The following is a 20865-nucleotide window of genomic DNA, read 5'->3' as shown; positions in this document are numbered from 1 at the left end:
CCCAGTTGGTGTCCAAAAATTTTTCACTTGAGTCTGTCACTACTGCACCTGGCCATACTATATGTATATATAAATATATTCTAAACAGAAGAAAGAAGTTATTGGAAAAAGAAATGTTAAATGATCTTTCATCTTCCAGGAAATGGAAGAGAAAACAAACAAAAAGAAATCTCCAAATCTTAAGGGAGCTAGTTTACAGCAAGGCTATAAATCAAGCCTACTGTAAAAGAGGATCACTCATGCACCGAGTTTAGGCTTTATGGCTGTTGCTGCTGATATTTTATACAGTTCTTTGAGCTTTTGTTAAGAATAGCAGCAGCACTTCAAACCCCATTAAGAAACCACAATGCTAATTTAGATTTAATTATTATAGTAGATTTCAACACAATACGCCATTTAATCTACTTCTCTTTTGACAAAGTTTATTGAAGTTCAAAAATTCCACTGAGCGTAACCACAAGTGAAAGCTAGTATGAAGCAGAAGAAATGTCTAAAACCGGGGCCAGATTAAGACTCTCTCTGTTTATTTCTCGAGTCTGCCATCATCTCACAGTCTCAAGCTCATTTGAGTAGTTTATCCACAGTCATTTCATCTATTAACCCAATCTTTGCACTAATGCTGTTAATATGATGACATTGTTTATAAATTAGCAAGGGAGAAGGCGGCCAGGCATTGTAGTTGTTTTTGGCTGCGAACTTAGCATTTTAATTCTATTCATTTGTCTGTCATTGTAAATTGCTTTCATCTGCTTAGGGTCACAGTAGGCGAAGCCAAACCAGGAAAGCAATCAGAAGCCGAAGTTAGATTCTTAAATGCCACAAATTAAATGAAACGCCTCAGACTGCATTTCGAGAGAGATTGGCAACAATTCTTAAACATGGAAATAAAACACTGAATGGTAAAGCAGTAGACTGAATGTCTAAGAGCATCGGGTTGGGGGGCAGACATTCAGGGCTGATTTTCATACTTCCTTCTATCCATTTTCACAACCTCTTTTTCCACTATAAGGTCACTGCTAATCGCTATATTTTCCCCAGTAGTGCTGGGCTAAAGACAGGAACACCTACATGTAAACCAGATATACAGGATAGTCAAAAGATTTGTGAATTAGGAAGCAAACGTGTGATCATTCACAATTTGCCTGGTTCCATCCATGACAGCAGATTTATGAAGTCTTTGTAAAGAATATTCATCCCTGTGCAGAATTCAGCTGCACATTACAAGGAAAAAGACAAGAATGTGGTAATGAAATGCGAAAAACTGAAAAGTAGCAATACCTCTTCTCACTGTGGTGTGAATTACATTTCAAGCCTAACATTGTAGTAGCCTATACACATTTTAATTTCAAAAAAAGAAAAAATAATATATTTAACTGACTATTCCTACTCAGAGAAATGAAAATAGTAGACATCCTCCATAAGACGACACACTAAATCCTGCCTCTAGAAATTCGACTACATTCAGGGTTCAAGTTTTTCAACCATTTAAAAAAAAACAATAGAAGGATGACACAGTACAAGTCAAAGAAAACAATTAAAACGCTTCATAAAAAAATTAGTTTATTTCTAAAAATACATTTTTAAACAATACAGATCAACTCTGGCTGTACAAAGTTTTTTTTACTCATGTATTTATATATAAACAAGGTATATACTGTATAGGTTACGAAACGTGTGAGGGTTAACTTTTTTTGTTGTTTAGCTGGCATTTCAATTACTGAAGAAAACAATCTTTGACAGATATCATGCCCTGATGTTTGTGCTTCACTGTCTGCTGAATCTGTCAACAATATCAAACGATAAACCTTTAAACTCATGTTAACAGAAACATTGATAGGAGTAAAAGAACACTTTCAAATGTGGGAGAGAAAACAAAGGATACACTCATGGGTTGAGGGTCACAGGGTGGGCACTCTGCCCCTGCAAAGTTTAGACGTTGTCCAGCTGAATTACCCGTAAACTGTCGTGCGGGAAGCAGAGCAGAGGATAACAGGCATGGCTCTCGTCCGAGTCTAATTAGCCGAAACAGAGGCAGCTCCCCGAATTGACAGGAGAACTGCAGTCGGCAAGTGGGTGATGAGGCAACGGGGGGCAGGCTGTAGGAAACACTCGCAGAAGAGGAGAGAGATCGGTAAGGAGAGGACCGGGCCGTCGAGTGAACGGGGTAGACATTGTATTAATAAAGTAGAACGGCCGTCTGTCGATCTAATATGGCAAACTAATGATGTATTATCCTCTGCTGAAAATAAATTTTGGTAATTCAAATTTTAACATCTTTCTGAAAAACCTGTAATCATTTCCAGCTTGTCTTGTAAATAAAGGGTGCTTAAAATTAAACTTATCTATCTATCTATCTATCTATCTATCTATCTATCTATCTATCTATCTATCTATCTATCTATCTATCTATCTATCTATCTATCTATCTATCTATCTATCTATCTATCTATCTATCTATCTATCTATCTATCATTCCAATATATCGACTGTTTGTAATTTTAGTCTTAGCCTATAGCCCAATGGAGAATTAGCTAATTAGCCCCCGATTTTGTCAAAATTTGTTGCCAGTTGTTTAGCTTCTCTATGAGAAAATGTTCACTGATTCCTTGACTTCTAGAAAGGTTTTTTAAACTGTAAGTTAGTAAAGGCAAGGACAAATACAAGGGTGTGAAATTTGAAATCTTCCGCTTTTCTAGAACAGTCATTAATAAGAGCTATGGTATTAATAAAGCTAATATATGGCTAGCCTACTGTTGACTACTCATTTCCAAATGGATCCACTGAATGATCCACGTGTTAACCCACGTCATCCAATTCGGGGCTGCAGGCCATGGCCTAACATGCAGAAATATATCGTTATAGTAACAGTCAGATAGAAATGCTGTGGTTGATGTTGAGGTTAGAATTTTTAATTTTATTTCAAGTTCACCGTCCTAACTCTCTAAGCATTATGCATATAAAATAACTTTTTTTGGCAGGTAAATTATAATTATGCATTTCAAGATGATTACAGGAGTAGAGATTTCATTCTGTTATCCTCACCATGGTTCTATAACTAAATGCGTTCTTTTTGGCAGAGGCAAACGCAAACTTAAAAGAAAATTCTATGTCCTGATAACCTTTAACCTCAAACCTACATAGTAGACAGTGCAGTAACCGATTTACATGTCTGAAATTCCTCCAAGAAAGCCAAATAATGCGTATGGCTAATTTGTAGACCTTTAAATAAAACTTAAACCCTTTGAACAGCTGCCACAAAAAGCACGGCAGACATCAGGTAAAGACAATGGCACTAAAGCTTCAAATGATCTTTGTGGTGAAACCGTGTTTCAGGACCTAAGGCATAGAAGTCAGATAAATGTAAGTCACTTGAACAGATAGAGTAGGCTGCCTGCGCTGTGTCACCTGATATCAGCTTAATTTTGTATTCTTTTAAGCAGTTTTCATTAACTGCTTTTACACTTGCGCTTTGAATTGTAACTTTAAAAACAGAGGCCGTCCAATCCATTTCCAGGTTAGTAGTAACAAATACTGTGATGTCAAATGAGGGGCAATTAAATCAAATACAATGTAAACATTCTCAACCTACTGAAACACAACAAATATAAGAACTTGAAAACAGGAGTAAATCATACATACATTTTCAGTTTTTACACCATTGTAGTAGATGCGGCTGTTGAATGAATTTTCAAGAACACAAGTAAATATTGCAGGTTTATAGGATCAATTGTGTTGCATGCACAGGGTACAGTGAAATTCTTACTTGCATGTGCTGATACATACAACATGTCACCTCCCTCTGATTAGTGAACACAGCCATCTCACCTCTGAAATTCTGTCCTACTCAAACTGATGAGAAAATCCACCAGGTTGAGATCAAGTTGCAAAGAACGTTATTTCTTTTTTTTTATTTTGCAGCATCCTCCAAAAGCACACAATTGTATTTCAGACTCACACAGATCAGTCGTATTCACATTTGCATTTTCAAGTCTATCTATCATACACACAGTCTGAATTTCTTGGCTTTTCTGATTTCTCTAAAGTTACAAGTGAACCTCTGCCAAAGCTGCTGGCCTGCAGATAAAACGCTGACCGAGACAATGCTCTTATTGCCCTGAAAGATCTTAATAACATGTCTTTCTCGAGAATTACTGCAAAGTGTAGCCACATGTCTTTTGTTTGGAATGACTGGACGAAGTGTGCTTAAGAAATGCTGAAGCTCAGTCCATCAGGGGATGAGCGGCGCTCTCTCAATTACAGATATGACAAGCACATTTTGATCACATCTGTTGAGTTTTCAGTTTTAAGTTCAGTTTCAACCTCCAAACATTCAAGCATTTCTGAGGAGGTCCATTGGTCAGAGTTGCTCTGATATATACTGCAGCTAGCCGCATCGTAGATGACGGATGATTTTTTCCATTTGTTAAAGCTAGCGTTGTACAGAAAGGCAGTACTAACATTCAAAATATACCTGGCAAATGTCTCAGATGAGAAAAAGTGCACTGCTCTAAGGAGCCTTAATCTGTTAGGATGAATGACAGCCGGGCCGGCTTTAGCATTCTTGTCAGGAATCCGTAGGGCTGGTAAAATAAAACACCTCTGCATGAGTACACACACATTTTGTTGTTGTTGAAGTAGTACATGTCAGGCCCATTATCTTTCCTGATTGAAATCTGCATTATTCTTTAAAATTATAAAGAAGCCAAAAGGCAAGTAACCTTCTCTAAGACACACTTTTCAAGATGAAGAGAATATCAAGAATCAGATGTCACTTTTGTGTCTGCATCATAGAAGAAACAGTGTGCATATGCTTATCGAACAATTCTGTACAGCATAAAAGAAAAGCAGACGACGATAGCAAAGCATTTGCGCCACCCTGCATTTTAGGCAACTTTAACAATTTGAATATTGAGGCCTTTGACAATAGCTTACTTTTAACAAGCTGTCACCTAAGGGAAAAAATAAATAACAAAACAAAACAGGAACCCTTTTTTTATATAACAAAGCACTGAGAAATTCTTTAAATATACACATGGATTTGTAAATACCACTACAACTACACAGCACATAAACAAAAAAAAAAGTAATCAAAAAGAGGAACATAAATTTTAAAGATAATAATGCCTGTAGCATGTAAAAACCCTGATATTTTTCTCCCTGCATCGGAGCCTTAAGGAGATCTCGGTCTCCTCTGACTCAGCACTGCCCATAAGGCACAAGCGCTGCTGTTTCTATAGTAACCTGCCGCAGGGCAATGAGGAACGCTGAATGCTGAGCTGGGCCTGATTGAACACAGTCCTTCTGACCCACAGAACTGAAGTCTCTTGGGCTCAGCCGCTTTATTTCCTTGGTCATGTAGGCCGCATGTTTGATCTGGACATCTAAGCCATCTTAATCCCCTCAAAGCCACAGAACTTCCACCTCTTCTCAAGGCTAGCACCCACCCCTGATATTTCTTGCTGGAAGGTGTGCTGCAGGCGGGTTAGTAGAGCTTCCACCTCTGTGGTATTGATCTACATTTGAGAAATATAGGGAAACAAAACAGGAAAAGTGCACCATTTTTGATCATATTGTAAAACAACAGGTTAGATGAAGAAAAGGTCAAAGAAACAGAGCTTAGAAAAAAACACCCCAGCTTCATCTTAATTGTGATTAAAATGAACATTAATGACAAAGTGACCTAATGCAACTAAAGGTCTAATAGAGACATTCGCAGTGGCTCTATGCAAAGTATGGAGAGCACGTTGCTCTTGAATCATCGCACTAAACGTACCTAATGTACCATTACAAGAAATTGAAGTGACAGGAGGAGACAGGGAGCATGTTAAAAAGGGATGCAGGAGCAAAAAAGATGTGGGCATCAGATGGGATTAAATTTGCCAGTGGAGTCACGGAGGAGTCAAACTTTCATTTACCAGTTAACTACAATACTAAGTATTTATGAAAAGAATTCAGGATTACTAAAAATGCAAATGGATAATGATGGGTTTCCACATCATACGAGTTACTCCTCCAAATTATCTTTGTCTTAATTTCTCCCCTTGATGCTTCGTTTATTGCAGAACATTTGGCATGTAGCCCTTCGACATAATATTATGTGTCGAAAAGGATTTTAAAAGCATGGCTAATGAGCAAACGTCCCTTGTTAAACATTACCGGGGACAGTAGAAGATGAAAAATTGTTTATTTTAGAACAAAATAAATCAAAAGTTAAATTATACAATTTTTAAATCTACAACATTATTGCTTTCAAACTAATTTCTTGCCTACCTTTGTGTCTAACCGTTGTAAATATGAGCAGATGTACTCAATGCTGGCACCAAAGGGATGGACATGAAGAAATGTTGAGATGATACCTAAAACAGAAATAGCTATTAGGTTAAACAAATAAACAAGCATGACGTCTTAAAAGAGCAGTCTGATTAAGGTTTATGCTTTCACAACAAAACTTACAATGAATTAGTAAAGAACCCAAAACAGGGAATCTTAAAAACATCCTGCACACAGCATCAGTGGCCCACCGTGGTTGGTGTGAAAGATCACTCTGGTTGAAAATACCCAATGCCACATGCTGACAGCCTCTGACGTGTCTAACCCAGAGTTTGAGAAACATGAACTACGAGCCTTAAATTTCTGATTGCATAATGCATCCATTTTTTTTTAAAAAGCATCCAATGAATCAATACAGGAAAGCTCAGTGAAAAAATGAACTCTTTGGAAGATGCTTTTAAATGCAGCTACAGACCGTTTACTTTCTAGGTTGTGCTTGTCTACAATCTTTTTTGCTCCACCTAAGAAAATGAATCCATTAATCCATCAGTCCATTTTCAAAGATGCTTAATGCATTACACAGAATTTTCATTTATATGCTTCAATATGTTTTCAAAGAGCAATACAGAAAGATGCAGACTTTTTGCCAACTAAAATATAACTAGAAGATGCTAAGTGGAAAATATCTTAAAGAAATACAAGCATTAAGAAAATTGTGTCAAAGCAACACTGCAGCTCATACTGAAATATCTGAAATATGTCAAAGTCAAAGTGTCATCTCAGCCATATACAAGTATACAGATAGACGAAATTGCGAAGCTCAGGGTCCACAGTGTAACAACATGATGTGCAAATAATAAATTAAAAACAGAATTAAAATTTAAATTTAAAATTAAAACACAAACAAGACAAGACCTTGTGCAAAGACAAGACAAAGAAGTAGCAGCAATATTGAGGTGTAAGATATGTAATATAACAAATAAATAATAAATAACAGATATAGATCATACAGAAATTATCAGTGTATGCTAATAGTTGTTTAAGACGTGTAAACAATGACAGGTCAGAATGTTTCACAGCAGAAGGATATCAAGAGTGTCAAAATACTTAAAGGTCAGTATGAGATTTTCAGTTCTTCTCTACATGCACACTCGTCTTTGCAGGAAAGTGGCTCGCATGTATAAAAGTTCTGTTTTTAGAGGTGGTTGAGGACGTGTGGAAAGTCCCAGGGGGCAGCCTGGTGTTAAGGAGTCTAACAGCTTGGGGGTAAAAACTCTCCTGCAGCCTGGCAGATCTGGCTTTGATGCTGCAGTATCTTCTCTTGGATGGCAGAAGTGTGAAAAGTCCATGTGAGGGGTGTAAGGGGTCCTGCACAATGCTGCAGGCCTTGTGGACATTGCGTTTGTAAAATATGTCCTGTAGTGAAGGGAGAGGCACCCCAATAATGTTCTCTGCTGTCTTCACTATCTTTTGCAGGCGCTTGCGGTCGGATATGTTGCATTTGCCATACCAGGCTGTGATGCAGCTGGTCAGAACATTCTCAATGGTGCCTCTGTAGAAGATGGTGAGGATGGAAGGGGGAAGACTTGCTCGCTTCAGTCGCCTCAGGAAGAGTAGTCTCTGCTGGGCTTTCTTGATTAGTGATGAGGTGTTATGTGTCCACGTAAGTTCCTCAGTTATGTGCACACCAAGGAACTTGGTACTCCTAACAGTCTCCACATCTAAACCGTTGATGCTGAGTGGGATGTGAGCAGGACGTGATTTTCTGAAGTCCATGATTATCTCTTTTGTCTTGTCGACATTGAGAGATAGATTGTTGTCTTCACACCATGCAGATAGCCATTTCACCTCATCTCTGTATGCTGTTTCATCATCCCTTCTTATCAGTCCCAGCACCGTTGTATCATCCGCAAACTTGATGATGTGGTTGGTGTTGTGCGTGGCTGTGCAGTCGTGAGTCAGCAGGGTGAACAGCAGTGGACTAAGCACGCAGCCCTGCGGTGCTCCAGTGCTCAGTGTGATGATGCTGGAAGTGTTGCAGCCCATCCGAACTGACTGTGGCCTCTCTGTCAAGAAGTTCAGGATCCAATTGCAGAGGGTGGTGTTCAGGCCCAACCTGCTCAGTTTTACAACTAGCTTTTGAGGGATGATTGTGTTGAAGGCGGAGCTAAAGTCTATGAATAGCATCCTGACATATGTGTCTTTTTTATCCAGATGTGTCAGGGAAAGGGAAAGGTGAAGGGCAGAGCATATGGCATCCTCAGTCGACCTGTTTGAGCGGTATGCAAACTGAAGAAGGTCAAGGGAGGCAGGGAGATTAGACGGAGAGTTGTAATCCTGTAGTCAATTCCGACTTCTCCGGTCATTTGCATTTCTTGGAAATGCCTGGTTTCCCTAACATGGGGGCCAAAGACTCACAATAGACAATCCTGGGATGGCCTAATCTGCTATAAAGCTCAGAGAAGGATTGTCTTTGAGGAATGTATGTCAATTTGATATTCTATTCAATCATAAAGGGGGTTGTGAAGTTGACTTCCAAGAAGGAATGTGTCTTTGTTTAAAATATCAATGACTATACACAGTGGCGGCCATGGGAGATCTTCTGTTTACTTAATGGTGGCTAATAACTCTGTACATTCACGTTTATCACTTGTGGAATAAGTAAAACGCAGAAGTGCTGTCGAGTTTCATTCAGGTTTAGTTATAGCAAATTCTAGCATTTGTGCAGGAGGTGGCACAGGATTAGGAGAGGGTATAAGAAAGTCCTGAAAGAGAGTGTGTGTGCAGCCATGCAGGTAAAGGCAGAGTGCTAAAATGAATCTACAAGTGGGAGGTCAGTTGAACAAATGTTTACTGGTATGGAGAAAGCAAGGCCAGGGCTTTGAGGAGAGAGAGTAGGGGAGACTAGAAAGAATACTTTATTAAGAAACGGGGTACAATGATCACTCCCTGTGACAAACGCCAGTACAACTAGGCGCAATGGGACTATGAGATTTGATTCTGTATTTGTCAGTTTCATTTGATCCTCTGTGTACTCAATTTGCTTATTCATGTTTAGGTTTAGTAAACTAATTTCCTTTGAGAGTATATGCAGTATAGATTTAATTGTGGGTGTCTTCCTATGACACTTGAACTTTTTAATTCTAGAAGTCTGTACCTTTCTGGAAATCTTAAATGACACTTAACAGAAAAAGAATCATTACTAAAGCCTCTATTATTCCTTGAACTGACATCTTTTGCTGTCTTATCTTGTTTTCATGGTGGCAAAGATGAATCTAAAATGAAAACAGCCAGCTTGTTCTTGGAAAGACTTTTTTTTCCTGGAAACTGTTAAGGCAGTAGGACTGGAACAGAACACTGATGAAACCTAACAACATTAAATTATTAAGACGTGATCAATCAAAAAAGTCTTTATTTACTAGCATATCAGGCCTTTCATAATAGGCACAATGATAAAGCACTTTACAAACATGACATAAAAAGAGGAGGTCAAGATTAAAAATCTTAGTAAATATAAACATTTCACAATGCCATAGAATGTAGTAAATGTGAAATAAAAAAAAGAAATTTGAATAAAGAAAGAAAGAAAGAAAGAAAGAAGGAAAGAAAGAAAGAAAGAAAGAAAGAAAGAAAGAAAGAAAGAAAGATAGATCCTACTCATTTCTCAAGTGTTAATTTCTCAAATACTCAAAAGAAAAAAAGTGGTTGTGCACTCGGAGCTCAGAATTTGAAATCAAAACGGTCTCACAGTGAGAGCGCGGGCACAGCAAATCTGAAGGAGCATTCAAAACAGTTGTGATCCCCTCGAAGACTAGCTTTACCAAATTTCTCCTGTCATACTGGGAAGGTCAAACAAAGAGGTACAGTACCCTGCGGGGCTGATTTTTACAGCTTTGCACATAAAAAACATTTGACAGAAAGAAGTCAATGTCATAATCAGATACGTTCCACAGTCTCAACAGCTGGTTAGCAAAAGAAATGATGTGCACTCCATTCATCAGGCTGTTAATTGTAGGGCAAGATTAAAAATAAGTTTGCAGTAATTCATGACAGACAATGAAGGCAAAGTAAAATACCCATTTATTGAGGATGCTTCATTGTATTTTCTAGATTTTTTATTTTTACTTTGTGTATGATGGAAAATATTTAAGTGGACATTCTTGTGGCTGTCACGAATGGCAAAAAGTAACATAAACAGACCAGGTATTAGTCTACAATCAGCTTATATAAAATGGACAGTAAGTCTGACTGTAGTTGAGGTCTGTTCTGTGAACTGTCAGAAGAAGTAACTTTAGACAGATATTTATTGTAATTGTCACTTTAACAAAGGAACAATGAAACTGAAGGTGCAGTCAACTCAGTGTGAGGCATAAGAGTTGTAAAGACAAGAAGACAGAAAATAATAACAAAATGAATAGTAATAAAAGTGCTTTACAAAAATACAAATTGCACTTGTTATATATACATATTGCACTGGTTAAATATACAAATTACAGTGGTTGATTTAAGGTCTATATTGCACATTGGGAGAATGATGTGGAGCAGTTTTATTCTGAGATCAAGGCCATGATTGCTTTTGGATAAAAGCTGCTTTTAACGGCAGTTTGTCCTGGTTTTCATAGCTCTGTATCTCTCGCCCGATGGCAAAAGCTGGAAGAGGCAATGACCGGGATGTGATGAATCCTGTGAAATGTCTATTTCTTTTTTGCGGCATCTGGAGATGTAGATTTGTTCCACAGTGGGGAGGGTACAGCCAATTGTTCACTCCGCTGTCCTGACGAACCTGTGGAGCGCTTTTCTTTCTAAGGAAGTGCAGCTGCCGTACCACACACACAGTCCGTACGTGAGCACACTCTCGATGGAACAGTGATAAAAGGCAAGGAGCAGATTTTGGGGAGAAGGTTCTTTCTGAGGATTCCCAGAAAAAACAGTCTCTGCTGCACCATCTTCAGCAGCTCCTTGGTATTGGCGCTCCAGGTCAGGTCATCCTCCACCTCATTGCCCAGAAACCTGAACACCAGGACCCTCTCCACACAGGCCCTGCCAATGATGAGTGGCTGGATGTTAGTTTTGTTTTTTCTAAAGTCAATAACAAGTTCCTTCATTTTTGTGGTGTTGAGGAGCAGGTTATTTACTCTGCACCACTCTGACAGCCGCTCCACCTCGTCCCTGTATGCCAGCTCACCCTTCTTTTCTGTGATGAGTCTGACCACTGTAGTGTCATCCGCAAACTTTATGATCTTGTTGCTATGGTGAGTGAGGACATAGTCATATGTGTAGAAGTTGTAGAGGAGCGGACTGAGCACACAACCCTGCGGCGTCCCGGTGTTGAGGCTGAGAACAGTGGAGGTGTGGGGACCCAGCCTAACCCTCTGGGAGCGACCAGACAGGAAGTCCAGTATCCAACTGCAGGTGAGTGATGGAAGTCCCAGATCTGCCAGTTTGGACACCAGTCGTTGTGGGAGGATGGTGTTAAACACCGAGCTGAAGTCCACAAAGAGCAGTCTGGTGTAACTCCCCTGCTGCTCCAGGTGGGTCAGGGCAGCATGAAAGGCTGAGGCCACAGCGTCCTGTGTGGATCTCTTTGCTTTGTAAGCAAATTAAAATGGGTCCAGGTCTGCTCACAGGCATGTGATGATATGACTCCGCACCAGTTTCTCAAAGCACATCATGATGACAGGTGTGAGTGCCACTGGGCGGAAATCATTCAGACTGTTCGTGATGGATTTTTTCAGCAGCGGAACAATGATGGAGGACTTGAGGCAGGATGGAACAGTGGCCTGGGCCAGGGACTGGTTGAAAATCCTAGTGAAGATTCCGGCCAGTTGATCCGCAGTCTTTCAGCACCCATCCAGCCACACCATCGGGTCCTGCAAGCTTCCTTGGGTTCACCTTCCTCATCACCTGCCTCACTTCACACTCTTCCAACGTGAGTATGTTGCTGTTGTGAACAGGCGGCCATGATGGAGCTGCTGTTGGTGTCGCCTCAAAGCGGGCAAAGAAGATGTTCAGCTCCTCTGCCAGAGAAGCGTCTCCCTCAGCGGCCGAGGAGTTGCTGGATTTGTAGCCGGTGATGTGCAGTTGCTCTCTTGGGAATACTCAAAGCTTTAGAAATGGATGTATAACCTTGCCTGGGTTTATGCCTCACCGCAATGTTTGAGCAGAGGTCCCATGAGAGTTCCCTCTTGGTTTTTCTTCTGACATGCAATGTCAATTGTGGGACGTTATATACATCGGTGTGTGCCTTTCTAAGCAATGTTCAGTCACTTCAATTTGCCACAGGTGGATATCTAAAAAGTTCTAGAGACATTTAAAGGATAATTAAAGCAAAACTCACCTGACCACAATTTGTAGTGCCAGAAGGAAAGGGTCTGAATACTCATAAGAATGAGAGATTTCAGTTTTTAAATTTTAATATGCTTGCAAACCTTTCTGAAAACATGTTTTCACTTTATAATAATGGGTTTTTGAGTGTTGATTAATGGGCAAAAATGGCAAATTTATCCTTTCAAAATTAAATCCACAATACAGAAAAGTGACAGAATGTGAAGGAGTCTGAATCCTTTCTTCAATGATATAATCCATATTTGTTAGCATTTGCAAAGATTTATCAGCAGTGTCATCAGCCTGAGTTATGCAGGTGGCATAATTGACTTAATTGTCTTTAATTTCTGTTAAGTCTGCATTTCAAACTTGTCTGAACAAAATGATTTAATTCTCAGTTGTCTGATATTGGTGTTAATTTCTAGACTTAACTGGCACATTCCAATTTCAAACGGACTCAACTTAAGTACAGAGACTGCTTGACATGTGTTTCACACGTCCACTTCTTTTGTAATATACATTTTCATTTTTTTGCGTATTTAAACTTTTACAGCCTCCCTCCAATGAGGAAGCTGGGGCAGGTTTGTCCACTGGAGGAACTGAAGAAAACAGGGAGAGAAGCACATCCTTATCTGATATGTTGATGGCAAAGCAAGAGATTTTGAGCACACATCCTTTCAGGATAGATACGGGACGATGATCCACTGCAAGGTTAGTAAAGTGCTTTTATAAATAATAAATAAATAAACTACACTAGGCTACTGCGTGGTGTGCGGCCTTTGCCTTCATTTTATTATGGTCTATTCTGCACTATAATTCTTAGCTTTTGAAAATTATTTATTTGATCACAAGAGGGCCGTATAAGTAGATGAAGATAGGTCAGAATTAGCAGAGGCACAGCAGCAGCACAGAACCACGGGTTCAGTGTTAGAATGGGCGTTGCTGTTTGGATCAAAAGGGGCATAACATAATGAACTGAAAATGTATTCATTTATTTAGCGTCATTTTGTTTTTCCGCTTTTAAAGTTCATAACATGCCATCTGATATTGTACTAATTTTGTATAAATGTAGTTGATTTAGGCTGATAACATGTGCTACAAATGACAGCATGAGGTGAAAATGTGGGTAGTGTGTATAAATGACACATTGGTTTGGATCCATGTACTAAAAGTGAGGGCCAGACGTCAAGGGAGCTGTGAAATCAGCAGCCTCAGGACGTGTTTAATCAGGCAACTCTGCTGCATGCTGCTTACTAATACTATCTGAAGATTCACTGGAAATAAAATGAATTCATTACTGTATCTGCAGTTTTACGATGATTTTCTTTCCCAAACAAAATACACAGTGCCAGCTTTTGCACTTTTTCCCAATACGTTAAGCCTGTTAAAAATACTCCTCCTGCTTAGAGCAGAAATGGTACAGAGCATCAAATGGGAAAATGGACTTTCTTCTTCACCTCCATTCCTCGTTTTTCCACATCAATAGATCTTGCACTGCAAACAATTCAACATTCACAGCTAAGAAAGGCTATGGATTAATTAGGCAAAAGCCAATTATTGTAGGCAGTAGCCATAGAAACAGGTGTGTTCTGGGTCAGCTGGAGGAGGGAAGATCATTTATTTTTTATGTGTCAAACACTCTGTAAATGTATTTATTGAGTCATGTTTCCACACAAGGTATAAAAAAATAATTAGGTAGCAAATGTACTAATTTTAAAGTTGAAAAGGTTTCAGCAACATAGAAAAACAAACTTTTGAATTAAAGAGGAACATAAAAGATACTGCATGCTGCTGATTTAAACACACATAGTTTCTAAAGCAACATGTATATCTGTGGAAACTAAAAGTTTAAATAATACCGAAGTCTTGTGGGTTCAATTTAAGTTTTTAATTAACAAGAGAAAGCATGTAAACATAGCCCACGTAACCTTCCATCCTCAATCTACTGTGTTTCACCAGAATGATGTTGCAGATTAGATATACATATTTTTCTTATTCTCCTAACTGTGAATGATGTTTGCAGAAGCCTACTGAATAGGATCCTAAGTAGGTGTATGAAGCACCTCCGAAACCAACACACAGTCAACACCAACACTACAGAGTTTGTTTGAATCACTGAAATCCCTGTATTCACCCCAAATGTCTCATTTTTATGCATTGCATCCCACATCTTAACAAAATGTCCTGGTTCTTCTCTTTTTAATCATCCAAAACTACAAAGGGGACAGCTCTTTGATTTAATGTACTTTTCTACAAGATGCACAAAACTCCAAGGGGGACCTCCCACCTTCCCACCCCACTCTTTGATCTAATCTGCATCTACCACACTTGCTGGAATAATGAGTTGTGTCCTGTTTTGGAACAATGAAAACCTGCTCAGTATACTGTTAAAGTTAACTGGCATTATAAGCATCCATGTACAGATAATTTTGCACCTATAATTTACTCTTTCCTGTCCTTGTTCACACTTTTTGCCTATCAATGAGAGTAAGAGATATAATCTATGTGTAAAGTGTGGAATTTGTCATTTGCTGTCATTCAGTCTTCTACTTTTATGTCCAAAGAGTACCTGGTAATTGCTTTACCCCACTGAAATAGAGAACACACTTTTATAAAGACAGACCATTGCCACAAATTGGGGGTACCAATACTCATTCCAGGCTTCAGCATTTCTATAAAATGTTAGAGTAACAATTTAGTGTGATGAGGTATGTTGCTGGGCTGTGACAATGAACAGTTTTTAATAAGTAAAAACAGTGCTCTCAGGGTCTGGGTGGGTGCAGGTGCTCGTGAAAGTGTGCACGAGATACTCTGGACATAATCCTGCCAGTTCCCTTGTTAGTGCAGTGGAGTAAGCAATTGCAGCGTCTGTGCCCGAATCACCTATAAAAGGAGCTTGGGAAGGCATAAGAATAGAATGGAAAAGAGATGAACAGGGAGATTATAGGTTAAAATGAAGAAGACAAATTCTGAATGGAAGTGGTGCTGATGGGAGAGGAAACAGGCGGTCAGAAAAGTGACCCTGAGGAAAGCGTGGGGCTGCTGCTCAAAGGGGTGGATCGTGCTCTGCTGAGCATTTGTTAAGGACCAGAGATGATCATGGAGGCTCCTTGTGATCCTGAAGATGCCTAGAGAAGGCTTAGGGAAGGCTTGGTGCAGCTTAGGTTGAGGGTGGGGACCCGAGGCTATGTAAAGGTCGACTGCGGCTATTGGTGGCCATCTGTCTCCTCCGGATGTGAGGACCCCTATAAAGGGTAAGCCAAGGGTGACATTAGTTTTAAGAGTGAAAGCACTGTGGCTCAGGGTTGTTTTTTTTAAAATGGCTGAATTTCTGCCAATGGATTTTAACTTCAGTTTTATGGAATTATTTGTTGATCTAGTTATTCATTGACTTATTAACCTCCACTAAAGACGCACTGTTTTTATCGCAGATTGATTAATTTATTATAATGGATGGAGCACTGCACTTTTTGACCAATTTGTTTCGTCTAAATAAAAGAACTAAGTACTGGTTCATCTTATTTCTGCTTGTTATGCGTCACTGCTCGGCTCATCCTTGGTTATGACTTTTGATGGTCCTGGGAGCAAGGAGTGAGACAACTGCAGCCAACCAGTACTGTCACACTTAGCCATTCCACAGGTTTGATATATTTGTGCTGGTATGTTGCTTCAGGCTGCAGTACAGAATCTGGATTATTCAATAGATGGAGATATTGTTAGTGTGATTGTGACTCTAAGCGGCCTGGTGTAGTGGTCGGTACATATGGCTTTATATGGGGGCCCTCTACTGGACTAGACCCTGCCTATAGATGGAACGTTCAATTCTCCTATTACAGCACTAAGAAGATGTGTAGGCATCATTTGAAAATAGGTGGGTAATCTAATCTAATCAAATCATACAGCAAGAAATAACTTTTAAAACACACCACTATGATCTGCTCCTCAAATAAAGTGCACCTGCAATGTTTTTTATTTGGTATTACATCTTTTTTCTATTTGAAGGTATTGAACATCTTCAGCTATAATGGGAAACCTGATATTTGCATCTTATCTCACAAAATGAACACCCATGAAATAAATATCATGACATAATAGGCGTGCATTGTCACAACACTGACACAAAATGATGAAAACCAATCTGTCCATATAGATGTAATCAGAGCAAAAATTCAATGCAGGTTTGTATGCAGTGATAACAAGAAGCAAGAGGTTTGTGAAGGATTTCTTTGCTGATTTGCGTTTGATACGTGCTGCTTGAATATCCATATACAAGGTAGCAACTGACTATCGTGCTGAGAATCCAGCTCACGTCAGACATACTGTAGATAGATACAGGCAAAAATGAACAATGGTAAGTCAAGGAAGATGTCCAGGCAGTCACTGAATTCACTTTTGTCACCTCACAAAAGTATACATCAAATGCTACAGCACTGCTATACAATATATAAACTGTTCTAGTTTCAGTATTGTATTTAATACATTTACCATCATTTCATAAGACCACAGGCTGACTCTTACTCTTTCAGAGCTAATAATAGTAGCTGATTAACTTAAAAGAGAAGCCCATTAGTGGTTGTAATCATTCTGGCATCAAGTCAACTCTTGAAAAGAACATACATAACAAATGAAATATTTAATGAATTTGTGAAGGTGACAGCCTTGTGCTTAGCTTTTTGGGAAGTATAGTTGATAAAAGTGGGTTGTATGCATAGGTGTCACTTCAGCTTTTTCACTGTAGTTTGCAATCATAATCATACTGTCACCTGTATGGCTTTGATTTATTTATATATTTTGCAGTATTATCAGATTTATTCATTTACTCAAAGAAAGTGAGTTGCCACATCAGATATACATGGCACAAAATCTGATCTAGGACTAAAATCTTTTCATCTTACAGAAGAAGACAAATAATGTACTGCTTGGGTTTAAGAAAAATGTCCTCTTTCATGACTGACAGTCAAAGTGTTCTTTCTCTCAGTCTATGTCAACAATCAAGGGCAAGAGTTTTATTTCACGGAAGAAGATCAAACACATTTTCATCCGGTAAAGATAACTTTGTAACTGATCTTCCAAGCACACGCTACCCACTTCCAATCTGTTTCAAAGGCCAAAGAACATTGGATTCAATAAAATGGGAAATGAAAAGCTTGAAATGGAACTTGCATCAGAGCTCTGCAAAATGCAAGCTGCCACTTCAGGAATATCCAATTTGTTAGTTACAAATGATTTGATTTCACCATTAAATCTTTTTATTACCACTTGCTCAGGCAGAATATAGGGCAGGTGCCTTCTTTTCATATACCTAGTAAGCAATATATGTGAATACAGACACAGTACTGCCAAAGTCATATTAATAAGAAGATGGCATTATGCGAACAGAATAAGACAAGTTCAGAAAATGAATAGGCTATTTGTAAATGATTGCAAACACATAATAAGATACATTTCACTTGAAAACTATCTATTCATTTGTCCAATTCCTTTTCAGGGTTGCATTAAGCCACAACCCCTACCTCAGCATCAACAGGATATAGTGGTAGATGTGATATAAGTTCAATGAAGCATGCAACACAAAACCATCTCTAAAAAATTAAGAATGAACATTAAACAACTGTATGTCATCAGACTATGAAATGGCATCTAAATTCCTAAATGTCAAGAAAACGTACAAAACCCATGAAAATGTCCCTTCCTGGAACCTGGGCTTAAGTACAGTGACTGGGCCATAGCACCCATGAAAATGGGGGAGCAATAAAAAACTAAAATATACAACACTTTAAAAACTCCATAAAGTCAAGCTTTATGATGAATATGAACAATAATTGAATATTTAAAAAAAAATAACAAAATAGTAGGAGGAATGCAAACATTAAACCTTTGTGCACAGAAGGTAAAGCCAATGGTTTAATATTGAGTGGAATCTACAGTATCTAAAATAAACATCAGCAGCTACAAGTATGCAGAAAATACTCCAGCAAATTATGCCGAAATCAGATTACATTCCTTGAGGCTAATTTACTTCCAAAAAGGAAAAAAAGAAATGCTTTCTTCAAGTTTTAATAACAAGGTCTTAACAGATTCTAGAATTGTTGCTGCAAAAAAAAAAAAAACTTATTTATTTATGAAATCTAACCAGAGCCAATAAGAATAATTACAATCATATCAAAAGAGCAGGTGTCTAGGCAGGACTAATAATAATGGGTGACTTTATTACTAAAGAATAAACTAGACAAAGTTCAATAGCTTTAGGAATTAAGGCTCACTAATTCATTAATATAATGAATCATTCTGTTTGTTTTTAGTCAGCATATCAAAGTGCCAGAGGAAACCTAGTTCTTGGTGATTCACGTTGATTTAAAAAAGAGCATAGGAAAAATACACATCAGTCCACATGTCCATCATGGCAGGTCATTAAAGTGCAGGCTTATGGTGGCGGGGTAACAGTGTGGAGTGTATGTTCACATCACACGTCTTTTGATATGAGAAGAGTAACATCTGAAAAGAAAGAGTATCTTGACCACACTAGTAATCTGGTGCTTCCGCTTTACTGTAGCAATGTACCAAACTGCAAATGGGATTCCCCTGTTGGACAATGCTCCAGAAGGTTCAAGAGAACACGACAGTGAATTTAGCATAATACAGTGGCCACCCCAATTACAAGATGTAACTTCAAATGAGGATATTTCAGATGAGAGGGAACGCCAACAATGGGCTTGCCTAGCTAGACAATTCTCCTTGTCACATGACTAGGAAATTCCACGGACACCTCAGTGAATTGAGTGTAATGTAGAGGCCACCCTAGTGAAAGATCACACCCCAAGAAAGCCAGTGTCAAATGTCATAGAACAAGCTACTCAGAGCAGAGGTTCAACCCCAGCTAACTGGCCAGCATCCTAAAGTCAAGGTTATTGTGTTCTGGATTTCTAAAATGAAATTGTGTCCAACTTGGTAACTGTTAGGGTTAACTTAATAAAATGATCACTTACTGTGGAGTTTTTCATATTAAAATATTTTTTGGTGTGTTAATGTAAACAAATATTTTTAGCTATTGACACATTTGGCTGCTGGCAACCATTTTAATTCAGAAATGTGTGAAGGGAGATTGTTGACCTTATGAGTTATCTACTACAATTTATAAAACGGGCTGGAAATGATTCAATGTAATAAAAGATTCCTATGCTTGAAAGTGAACTACATTTTTACAGCTTTACTGACTTACCCACAAGCAAAGCCTCTCTTTCTGATTTGACAGGGCTGGAAAAGTTCTTCTCCGGAGAATTCTCTTTCTCCTGACTGGCAGAAGAGACCACCGGAATGGCACATTCCTGCTGGCAAAATGAAACATGAATACAAATGATATCTGTCACATTATTGCTTAAGTTCTCCAAAAACTGTCTCTGAACAAATGTGAATTCCAAATATGACACTATGAAAAGGTACGCATACAATACGGTTGGCTGAGCCTCAGAAACAGAATTTTACTATATATTGAGTGATCAAGTCAGTAAAGGTGTAGACTGAAGTAAATGTATGCGGTAGATAATAAGTGCTTTTAAACCACAAATCATTCATGTATTTGTCTTAGTGTCTCAGAAATGTAAAATGTGTTATACCACTGAAACGTTTCAAGAAGCAATTCCCTTAACAGAAAAAGATGTAGTTAGAGGACAAATTAATTCAGAAGTTCAAAAACAGCAATAAGACCAATATTAGCCTATTCAAAATCTTGCCAGCATGCTTTTCTTTTCTTTTTTTTAAAATGTGCACCTCATCAAATGTCAGATTTCTACAATGCTTGGAGCTGGAGCAAAAAAGAGCAGTTTCCAATCAAGTACCAGAAGATGATTACCTTAGGGATACAAACTTTCTAAAAGTTAATTTTAGTTCCATTCACTCACTGGATTATCAGAAGAAGATGTGAGCATCTCTATAAGCATTCTTACTAAAGACCTTGTAACAAATGCACAACCATCAACAAACCATTAGGAGTAAAATTTTAAAAATACCAACCACTATACACCCCTACTAAAGAAGTGCTCTGGTTTTTATTAACATTTCTTTATTGTTGATTTTGTTTCTTAAAGTTGTAAGTTGGTAAAATGCCAATGATTTTGAAAAAGGCAACAGAAAACTAAATTTGAATTCTTTGATGATAATTAAACATTTTAAGACAGTGAATACATTATGAACTTGGCATTTTCATAAAGTTTGGCTGGAAAATATACATGCATATTGTACATTGTATATTGCTCACATGAAGTGGCCACAAGA

At 38.4% G+C, this 20865-nt stretch overlaps 1 protein-coding gene across 1 annotated transcript in view; it reads right to left on the bottom strand.

The window, feature by feature from the left end:
• Positions 1-2734: 2734 nt before the first annotated feature.
• The window catches only part of enox2 (ecto-NOX disulfide-thiol exchanger 2), a 587323-nt gene continuing 569192 nt past the window's right edge, over positions 2735-20865 (bottom strand). The window contains exons 13-15 of the mRNA XM_051935340.1: positions 19814-19919; positions 6271-6356; positions 2735-5513 (exon numbers count right to left, since the gene is read on the bottom strand). Of these exons, the coding sequence (XP_051791300.1) occupies positions 5382-5513; positions 6271-6356; positions 19814-19919 (324 nt within the window). The 3' untranslated portion in view covers positions 2735-5381. The remainder of the gene's footprint in view (positions 5514-6270; positions 6357-19813; positions 19920-20865) is intronic.

This window comes from Erpetoichthys calabaricus, chromosome 12, assembly GCF_900747795.2.
Source record: "Erpetoichthys calabaricus chromosome 12, fErpCal1.3, whole genome shotgun sequence".
Lineage (NCBI taxonomy): Eukaryota > Metazoa > Chordata > Cladistia > Polypteriformes > Polypteridae > Erpetoichthys > Erpetoichthys calabaricus.
Note: the sequence above shows the minus strand (reverse complement) of the source record. Positions and strands in the feature narration are given on the sequence as shown.